The sequence below is a fragment of the Chaetodon auriga genome, chromosome 7 (genome assembly GCF_051107435.1).
Source record: "Chaetodon auriga isolate fChaAug3 chromosome 7, fChaAug3.hap1, whole genome shotgun sequence".
Classification (NCBI taxonomy): Eukaryota; Metazoa; Chordata; class Actinopteri; order Chaetodontiformes; family Chaetodontidae; genus Chaetodon; species Chaetodon auriga.
In genome coordinates, this window is record NC_135080.1 from 28,037,423 (window position 1) to 28,048,885 (window position 11,463).

Here is an 11,463-nt window from a genome sequence, read left to right on the forward strand (position 1 = left end):
TCCCATCCGAACTCTACACAGGGACCTACTACTTGCTTGCGGTGACCTCTCAGAAGAGGAGGAACCTGAACCGGTCAAGCCTAAGGTTCGCAAGCCAAGAACAAGACAGAGTCACCCACAACTTTTGGAGGAACTCTCAGAGTCTGATGACGACTTCTTCTTCTATCCCGATCTGTCCTCTGTTGCTCCTGAAAAGAGATTCGCTCGAGTTTGTGAGATCCCGAAACAGGAGCCCAATGCAGCCCCAGAGTGTGGTGGGTTGCCGGCCTTGCCTTTGGTACCCCTGACCTCCCAGCCTCAGGGTGGTCCTGATAACAGCAATCTCCCTGCTGTACCTGTTGAAACACCTCCTGAGTTGGTAGATGGAGGGGGGCCTGAGGTCATGCTTGAGCAGTCCCCTTATGGAGAGGACAGTACACAACAGGACGCGACACATGAAGAGGAAACGGATATGACACCTGAACCGGATATGACAAATGAACTGGATGTGACACCTGAATCGGATATGACAAATGAAACGGACATGACAAATGGAAAGGAACAGGACAAAACAAATGGAACTGAGGAGGAGAACCCTGCAGGTGAAGGGACTGTAGAGGTTCTACAAGGTGCTGAGCCAAACCCCACTCAGGCACCCAAGTCTGACAAAGAAACAGAAAGAAACCCCCCTGACTCAACACGAAGGTCAGAAAGGTCACGACAAGCCCCTGACCATTTTCATTACATTCAGTTGGGAAAACCCTTGGTGTCTTTAGCACAGAACATCTTACGGAGCTTTAATCAAGCATTAGACACTATCAGTAACTACGACAACCCCCATGTGAACGAGAGACCAGCTCATGAAGGGACTCATGCAGATTCAAGAGGGGAGGGTGTAACCCACATGGTTACTAAACCAATAATTGTGATTTAAATGTTGTACCTCAGTTTCACCACTTGGGGCGCACCACCCCTATGCGTAACGTCAGACGCATTGAACATAATCTCGGTCTGACCTGTGCGTAGTCACCGTCCACACCGAGCGCCATCTTCGTCAGAGCTGAGCCACCGAGCAGAGCACTCGCACATGGAACGAGCTGACGAACCAGGGAAAAATTGTGTGAGTGTGCGTGAGCGTGAGCGAGAGAGGAGCCGGGTTTCACCGTGTAAGCCCCGGAGAACTCCGGTAAGAGAAATGTTATGCTACTGGGCTAGGCCTCAGGTTAGCTGTTGGTATTATGAGGAAATTCCTGTTACTGAAGCATGTTCATAAAACCAGTCGACCAGAAACGAGTCCATGATATGTTTCCTTAATGTTTTAAACCTACTCTGGTACCTGTGGTATCATTGTGTACTCCGTAAACAAGCTGTAAAAAGATCGCTAACGACCTAGCGTGAAGCTAATGGCAATCGTGGCTAATCGCCGCTAAGCTAATTCTGGGTTTTACCTGTAAAAGGTGATGTGAATGCCAATTGTGAGGCTATACAAACTAACGTGCTACTAGCTGGTTAAGCTAATGAGCCTTTACTGTGATTCATGATGAGATATGGAGACAGCTATGGTACAGAAATGTGGTTATTTAGTACCAGTTCATGTTAATTATTTCCGTGGTCATTGAAATGAATGCATTGAGTGTTTGCACCGAAGTTGGTTAAATATGTATGTTGTTAAAAAGAATAAGTTAATATTGTAACTTTATGGTTAAAAAAAGATAAAATCTATGGTTAAAAAGATAAATTCTGTTGTTAGGAAGACTCATTTAAAGCATTTAAATGCAGTGTATCCTTTATTTGGGTGCATATATGAAAGAAATAGAGTGAAAAGTGAAAGTAAAAAGATGTCATTGAATAGAGAGTAATGATTATTTGTTCTACACTCTATGTGTAGACTGGTTTTCCTTTTGGGTTTTATTGATGGATTAGGACTTCATTCCAATTCTGGACCCAGGAGGTTCGGTGGCGAGCCATAAGGACGAGCGATTCAGACGGAACGGTGCACGATCTGGCCAGCTGTGGGATCCACTCCGAGGAGCTTCTGACATCAACTCACTTCACTTGTGATACAGATAAGAACATAACACAAAAATCTACCCGAGTAGTAACCTTATGGATTGAACATTGAACATTACACACACAGAACACGACCGGAAACTGAACCGAACTCTAACCTTCTACAAAGAAGGAAGGACATTTTCTTTTGAACTTTTTTTTATTGTTTTTATTTTATTTTATTATTTTTCTACCATTTTGGAAGAGTTCTATTTTTCTGTACATTTTATTTTCATTCACTGCAAAATAATTACTGTTGTGGCAATAAATTGTCAACTGTTAACCTCATGGAATCGTACTCGTCTAACTATTACCAGCTCTCCGAACCTAGCAAGAATGTTAGTGTCATTTGTTGTTGCTAATCAGACTACAGGCGCTACACTCTTATTTTAGTAGATGTGTCATGCACCAATTTCACCAGAAAAAATTCCTCATATGTGTAAAAGCGTACTTGGCAATAAAGCTTTTTCTGATTCTGATTCTGATTCTGATTCTGAACAACAATTAAAAAACATCAGGGCCAAGTGCATCTATCCAGCACAGTTAAAAATGTTCATGAAGTCTGGCGAACAGACCTACCCGAAGCTCATGGATGCTCTCTCGATGCTGCGTGAGCTTAAAATCCAGGTCCAGGTGGATGAGCAGGAGTAGATGAAGAGGGAGTTGTCCTGCAGGTGGAGCAGATCGGGAAAAAGAAGAGGGAAAGAGCCGGCGATGCTGTCAGGCATGGATGTCAAGGCTTTCTTTTATGAAGATGAGTGATCTCAACACACGCCCAGTTTCTATATTGTAGAGTAACAATCAACGTTAGGACGACAACCCCAAGTTTTATTGTAAAGGATGGAACTTAAATTTGAGCTGGGAGTATAATACTTGCACATCGAGCAGCGACCGCTCCAGAGTCGGAAGACAGCTGTACCAACACTATGTGTGATTCCAGGAATAGTCACCTTCCCCTGCCCAGGTTACATCGGGTACTGGTTTGTGTTTAAGTTTGATGTGATTGAAAGATAGTAATTACTACTGAAAACCAGTTGGTTATGTGGAAGTTCACTTTATTTTGCGTGCCTTTCTATACGTGTTCTACTTTGCGTTATTTGTTTATTCTACCTTAAGACTAGCATTGGGCCACTGTCATCTTGTGATACTTTTGCCATACTTGACTTTACGTGCGTTTGGGAAAAACGATGATGGAAGTGTAACCCACCTGGCTTATGCTCCAGCTCGGTGGCTAACACACCACGAGGTCATGCTAACTCGCAGAGCTAACTCCTTACGCTTCACAGTACTCACCGGAAAAGAAAAGAATAACCACAGGTAATGTTCCCAGGGTTACTTCTCGTGGTTCACCGGACAATCAAGTGTCAACTCGAAGAGTTCTTTTTTATGTCTGCACATGTATGCACAACATCAAGTCTTTTTTTTTTTTTTTTTAAACTTCTGTCACTCTAAACCTGCGTGCTTCTGCTTTCCTCTTGCCATCGCTCCATCCGTGTATCTCTCAGCGTGTCTCACTAACTTGCGCCAAGGAGGTGGAACATGAGCCAGTCTCACCAATAACAATTCAGCTACACCCATGAAGGAATGAAATCACCCCTTCCTTCACACAACCACCACACAAAGTGAAAATGGACCTCTGGGACGAAAAAATAAATAAATGAAATACAGAATGAAATAAAGACTATGATAAGGTATTAAATTAAAATAATGCTCAATGAAAAAAAAAAAATATTTCTAAATGTTGTAACCCTTTTTTTTTTTCTCAACAGGTTACTCAAAAACAGGTATTTTCTTTCTTTTTTTAACAGGTTACAGAAGTATAATAATAAGTTTGAAACAATAATACATGGACAATCTAAATTGTATTAGTTATAACATTAAGGATCCAATTAATTTATGCATTTGTCAGAAAAAGAACATTTGAAACTAAAAAGAGAATGGGCAGACCAGGTATATAGTGCCTCTTTTAAAAATGTGAGGAAAAGGGGAGTTGCCATCCTGTTCAATAAATCAGTCTACTTCAACAATGAAAAAACAATGGAGGACAAAGAAGGAAGATATGTGATAGGGACTATTGGAGGTACTAAAATAACAATGCTCAATCTATATGCCCCAAACGAAGACTGTGCAGATTTCTTTAAGAACATAGCATCTTCACTGGCAGATAAAGCAGAGAGGACTATTTTGATAGATGAAGACTTCAATTATCTATTAAGATAAACCATAGATAGACTTCCAGCAGGAGTTGGCACCCTGACCAAAAAATCTACTACTTTTCTAGCAATGATGGGTGAAGTGGATTTGGCAGATATCTGCCGTTGCTTACACCCCAGACAAAAGGATTTTACTTTCATGTCGCAGGTGCTTGGCAGGCTCTAGGCTGCAAACATCTACAGGACTACTGAGTGCAATATAGAACCGATTACTATATCATACCACGCACTATCACCTTAAAGATAAAGATAGGGCCAAGTGAATAGTTTGAATATTGGAGACTTAATGTCTCATTGTTAAATGATGATGCATGATGATGCTGATGATTCAACAAGAAATGAGCACAGAACTAACAGACCGTCTTACCTTCAATGATAATGACACTGTTTCCCCCTCTATTCTCTCGGAAGGGGCGAAAGTAGTGATGCGGGGTGATATTATTGGTATTTCTTCAAGATTAAAAAAGCAAAGACTAGCTCAGCAAAGTGAATTAAAGAGGGAAATTACACAGCAAATTCAGAAGTGTTAATTCAACTCCTAGGGAGTTACATTCAACACTTTAAAAGTGTCTATATTGGTCCACACTAGATCGAGTTAAAATAACACTTTTGAAAGTGTTAAACAGTTAACACTGTGACAGAGTTGGAACAACACTCTCAATAGTTGAAATTTAACACTCACCAGTGTTGAATTTACCTAACACTAGTGTGTAGTGTCAAAAATTAACACTATCATTGTGTTGTTTTAACACTGAATAAGTTCCAGATTATATTAACACTATGGATAGTGTTGAATATTATACTACTACCACTACTGCTAATAATAATAATGATACTATTGTTTTATAATACTACTACTACTACTACTACTACTACTAATAATAATAATAATAATAATAATAATACAATTTACAAAGAAAACCACACAAGTTGCAGTTTGAATCAACCTGTATTTCAAACAAGCACACCACATTAAAAACAGCACTGGCTTTGCAATAACCACAACACAGGTCACACAATATGACAATATGGCACAATGTATGTTTTTTCACACATCTCATTAGAAAACTGTTTGTCATAGGGCCTGTAATAAATCAACTCCTTAACTGGAAAAACAGAAAATGAATCTGCTCTCTCATTGATACAGTATGCATTGAAATGATCATCAAAATAAAGAGTGTCCACTCTGCAAGTCAACATAAATGCTTGCTCATCATGTATTATGATGTTGGTGACCTTTCTGAAAATAGGAACTTCCATATTTGTTCCAGTACAAACAAACATACCAATCTGATATTTTGTTCCATAGTTCTTCACCCAATTAGTGGTTGACACTTCACAGTATGCATTTACATCAAAAACAGAACTTAAAACATCACCTCCTTCCAAGCTATCAATAGTTTCTTTCTTCACTGGACCAAACTCAAATCTCTGAAAATCAAAATTCTCCCAGTGGTAAGCTAGCTGTCTCTGGTGTTGTTTCACCAATGCTTTTGTGATATTTTTGAAATTTTTCACTGATCTTTTAAAAAAATTATGTTTTGCCTCGAACCTCATGCACCATACGTGAAGGAGTGGACCTATTTTTCTAATACAACGTGGATAATGTAGCATGAAATGATGCTTTGGAATCAATCTTTTCTGTGAAAACAAAGACTGAAATAGCTTGTGGTGGTCCTTAATCAAGTGCTTCAAATAGTATGTCATACCGTTAGTTACAACAGGTGAAAATACAATATTCACAATCTGAATCAAGAGGAGGAGCAGATTCCAGTAACAGTTATTTCTTTCCAATACATCACCAAAAATAAGAGGAGTATTTCTCACAAGACACCATGACTGAATTGCATTTAGACCAAGGTCCTTGCTAGCATCATCCATTTTCAACCCGCTTGGCCTATTTTTTCTCTCAATATAACCATAGTTGAAACTTTGGATCCTCAGTGACAATGATTCCAAAGACAGATACTTATAGTTGACAAGGTATTGAAAGATAAGTTTGAGTTCGTATTGTACAACACCTTCAAGTAAGTCGTGCATGATATCAACTGCATAGTTTTCAGAGGTGTGGAAAAAATGCAATGTATTGAGCAAGCATGTCTTTTTGACACCAAATGTTGAACTCAACATAGGATTTTCCTGTAGAGCTGCACAATGTTGTTCATGCATTTCTTTTGTACGAAAAATCATGCCAGGGTCATCTTCAGTAAACACAGACTGTGACTCAACCTTACTTGTCAAACAAAATCTGCAAAAATACGTAGCGCTGAAGGACTCGACAAAACCAAACAGTCCATGTAAACCTAGGTTGTCACCTGTTACTTGTATAACAGAACCCAGCAAAGGTGAGTCTGAGAAAGGCACCTCAATTCCTTGTGTTTCAAGTATTTTAAGTTCATCGACAAGAGGCTTTAAGATGTCATCAAATCCGTAAGTCTTCAGGTCTTGTGAGTGAAAGAGTGCCACAACATGTATATTCATCAACACAGAATTATATTTTGGGGGCAGGTTCCTCAATATAAAGTAAATGCAACCAAGTTTGTGAATCCCTTTCTTTGAACCTAAGGGATTTGCTGTCTCAAACTCATCAAAATAGAGTTGAATCTGTAGAGCATGTTTGTTCTGGGAAAACAAAACGTTATTCTTGAAGTATGAACCATCACATATGTCTTTATAAACTCCTTCTTCTTGATGTTTGGCTTGCAAGAAACTTTCACACAATTCAGTGTTCTTGAACATAGACTTAAGAGCTCCCAGGATGGGTATATACACAAATTTGTCCGTTACAGGGACCTGACTGTAAATTCCTGTTGTGTGATCCCTGCGAACATCAAACCGCACTCCAAGAACATATTCAATAGGTTCAACAATTTCCCACTTTTCCTCAAAGAACTTCTGTCGTTTGCCTCTTGTGTTCAAGGTTGAGAAAGGATTTTCTAGTTGATCAAAACACTTTTCCACCTTCTTTTCCAAATCTGTGCCTTGAATTTCTGTAGTACAGCTGAGAACTGCCTCTCTCGCTTGCCTATGGATGTCATTTACAAGTTCCTCCATGGACCCCACCATTGTTTGGACTGTGCTCTCAGCAACACCAGATGCTTGCAACTGTGCTACAACAGAAGCACACATGTTTAACACAAGATTATTGTCAACAGAGAGCTGGGTAGTTGTTGGAGAGCCTGCACTGACTGCCTGTGAAGTTGAGGGCTCACCAACTTCATTCTGAGTGTCCACGTTGTCATCAGTATTAGTCAAAGCAACATCTCTATGGAAACGAACAAGATGCTTCTTGAAACCTGAATAGGTGCAAAATGATAAACAACATCCCGGCTGTCCACCTTTTAAACGTAACATCTTCCCAGGATATAGACCGTGGTGGAGTCTTAAATGCTGGCAAAGCAATGCGGAACTTTTGTGGTGTGCCTTACAGACGTAACAAAGAAACATATTTGCATCCAGGGATATTTATCACCTCAAGCGTCGTGCAAAAATCTTGCTCTGAGCTCCTTGACTCTGGGACTTTCCTTGGCACTTCCCACGTCAATGTTAAAAACTGTGGTTTGGATGAATGTATAGAAGTTGAAGAGGGATTTGTGGTAGTTGACACTGAAGATGAAGTGTGCTTTGAAGAGCTCATCGAAAGCTGCCAAGGATGTCTGTGCCTTGCAAGGGATGGCCTTGTGGTCAATGATGACGTAGTATCTTTGGATGTTGTTCTTCTTTTGACCCACACACAGGAGGAAGGGCTGTCCCGGCACCACACCAGCAAGGAACATTTCGACACTGGCTCCCATCTTTAACAAAATGTAAATAAGAATCAGGAGAAAATCATGAAATATAGCGCTGCTACATTCAAGTTTTTTTTTTTACCAATAGTAGGCTATTAATTGGTCAAAGTTAGTTATCTGTTAAAGGAAAGGTTGATTGGTTAATCATGTGCATCCCTATCTGCAGCCTTTGCAAAATGGAGATGGCATATGACAGTATTTTTGTAAATTAATAATCATTAACCTAAAAATAATCACTAGATTAGTCGAAAAATTAATCATTAGACTAATCGAAAAAATAGTCGATAGATTAATCTGGAGAAAAATAATCGTTTGGGACAGCCCTACATAAGTACATTACTATTTGCATACCTGCAAATATTGAACGACATGGTCTTCAGCTTGACATGCGCTGATTTTAGGACTCTTCTTGTGGCCTTTGGACGTGGGCGGCAGCAAGTGAACCAACAGCAGAATGCTTGATAAGTCACTGTCCCAGCCTAGGGGAAAAACAGGAGAAAATGTCTGAAATCATGTCATGACACATTCACATTATAATTTTAACGAGAAGAAACTAACCAGACCCACCTGAGTCGTGCTGCGCAGACAAGAGGCTTTGAATGTGTTCATTAGAAGTCAGTTTTTTGCAGTCTGTCAGGATCCTAGGTTTGAAAAAAGTAGGCCATTTTGCCAAAAATCTGCCCGACACTTCCTCTCCAAACATCATCGTGAAATCTTGGTCAATCTACAGAAGAACACACATTTTTATACTTATGCAACTTAAAAGTGTATACATTGAGTGACAATTCACTTAATATAAAGACGTTGCCTTTCTTACCAAGCCAGTGATGTTGAGGAATCGTGGGAAGACATCTAAAACTGTCGAAGAGCACTGCTGATCTTGAACCAGTGTTTGGCGGTACTGGAAAGTAGCCCTCATCTTCTCTTTGATTGCCGATTCGTCAGTTGAATGTTTCAAAAAGGATATTGCTTCATGACACTGCTCACCAAGCAGCTGCTTATCCGTGCAGAGAACCTCCCTCTTTCTCTTTGGACTATCCTGGTAGGGTGTGCTGGTGGAAGATCTCCGGGACTGAGCTGCAGTGTTGCGCTGAACCGTTTTTATCCTCCAGGCCAAGTACCCAGATCCACTCTGTGGGTCATAGTAGTGTTCCTGTAATATTAAAAACATAAAATTGTAGAGTAAGTTCAGACCATATTACTACTCCATAAATTGATATACAAGCTTTTCATTTATAAACTTACATATCCATTGTCTGAGTATGGATCTCTGAGGCTGGGAAACAGAGAGATGATGCCCAAAGCATATTTACTTCGCACAGAGACAGATGGGCTCCTCCTGAAAGATAAACATGACATTACTACTACAGTTCCTTCAGTGCTTACAAATTGTACTGTTGTTAGTTTCACTGACTTTTAGTCTCTTTCAAACTGTTTTTTTTTTTTTTTATCAGTTTTTGTATCATGTTTTAGCCATTTAGTATTTATCTCTTTCATAGGAGAAAATAAATAATAAGTTGCTTTACTAATATGCAATGTTCTGAAATAAGTGTGCTGTTAAAAAAAATCTGTAAAGTATAAATATGAACAATGAAGTCTTACCCATGAATTTCAACCATGTTGGCTACAAGAAGGTTTACCAACTGCCTCCTTGTGCTATCCATCAATGTTTTCATTTTATCATATTCATCCAAAATAATCTGTCCACCCGGTTTATCCTTTAGAGCATCTCTCACCATCTAAAACATAAAGAATCATAAAGCAAATTAGCAATTATATCCATCACCATCATCATCATTACGTCCAACAACAAAACAGTTTAACACAGTTCTACTGCACAATATATTTGTGTGTGATATCTGATAACTAAGACCTCTTTTGCCGATTCCCGTTCAGCATGGGTTCTCTTCCCTCCATTTGTCCGAACAATCACTGTTGCATCTGATGAATCAGAGGATACTGCCACGTCTTCTGACACGGACACAGATGAGTTGTCTGACATGGGTGGAAGATCATGATGAAGCACAACTGTAAACAGTAAAAAAAATGTATACACAAAAGGAAAAAATAATTAGTTCTCCACAATACGCTATTGACGATCCACTCCTGGCCTCACAAGCCTGAGTCTCACCTGTTGACTTCTCAGTTGCCACCCTAACAGTAAGGTTCCCTGCTTGCAAAAGGTCCTCAAACACATCTGCATCGACTTCTGTCCCTGATTCATCTGTCAAGTGCAGCTCAGTCTCAAGTGGAAGATCTAGCTTGTGAATGACTTGATTAAAAAAAATATTAAATTTAGAGCAATGGAAAAATTACGATAAACAGAAATTTTCTGAACTTGTTTTCCCCAACATTTTAGATCAAGGGCACACAGGGCATTACCATTAGCTATCATAAACACAACTCCATAATATGAGACATTTACATATCACATAAATTCAGTAGATATTATAGCAATTAGTCAATTTACACAAACATTCTGGGCTCCATTAAAAGTGATGCCAACCTTTCTGAAGAAATGTGTTGAAGTCATCATAGAAATCTTCAGTCTCAGCCACTTTGACATACTTCTGCGTTTTCTCCAAATCTCACCTTCACCAACATGATGTACTAGAAAAAAATAGAAGAATAGACATCCACACTACATCATCATTTACAGTATGTTTACTGTGGATGTGGAGAGACATGAAGATTTTGCCTTGCCTGAGTTCGACCGTCGGAGTATTTGTTTTGATTTTTTAAGCATTACTCACGAGTCATGCCAACTAGTCTCTACCTCGACAACGGGGGCCAGCACAATGACACTGTTACTAAAGCTCAGCCTGCCTGCTACCATGACGGCTAACCTAATTCTCCTGCCAACAACACCGACACTTACCCATAAACACAAACATAAATGATGGCAAAATAACGTCAACTGAAGGCACATGACAGCGACGTTATTGTTCATATGCATAGATAGCTAAAACACTGTAACTTTGAGGTTATAAAAACTCACCGGCATTTCAGACGTTTATTATTATGGCAGCAGCTGAGGCGTGTGTGTGTGATTACGGTAACGTTATTAGCTGCGGCTAACGTTAGATTGAGAAGCTAAAGTTAAGAATAGGCTTTTTTTTAAGTCCCAAAAGTTAAAAATAAAATACAATAAAATAAAATAATTAAATAAACTACACCTCCCTGTAAGAACAGAGCTCAGTGTGGCTGGCGTGGTGGTCCGGTGCGTTTGTTTCTCCAGGAAGCCTACGGCAGCAACATGCTACCCGGCTCACAGAGCTAGCCTGATTTTTAGCAATAGCAGCAGTCTCTGGGCAGGCAGGAGCTCAGCCCCCCGGCCCAGCCCTGGCTCTCTAACGTTACTCCATCGCTTGACATTTTCATCGAAACTAGACCATAGCTAATTAATTGCCGTACGCGCACTTCCATTGCCTACA

General features: G+C 39.8%; 1 protein-coding gene across 1 annotated transcript; it reads right to left on the reverse strand.

Moving 5' to 3' along the window:
* Window positions 1-7,714: 7,714 nt before the first annotated feature.
* LOC143323468 (uncharacterized) lies at window positions 7,715-10,865 on the reverse strand. Its single transcript, XM_076735319.1, has 10 exons — window positions 10,806-10,865; window positions 10,622-10,639; window positions 10,161-10,290; window positions 9,912-10,057; window positions 9,632-9,768; window positions 9,275-9,368; window positions 8,847-9,182; window positions 8,597-8,753; window positions 8,381-8,508; window positions 7,715-8,035 (listed from the first exon to the last, which is right to left on the reverse strand). Exons 1-10 carry the CDS (start codon window positions 10,863-10,865, stop codon window positions 7,715-7,717), a joined length of 1,527 nt encoding a protein of 508 aa, XP_076591434.1.
* Window positions 10,866-11,463: the final 598 nt, after the last annotated feature.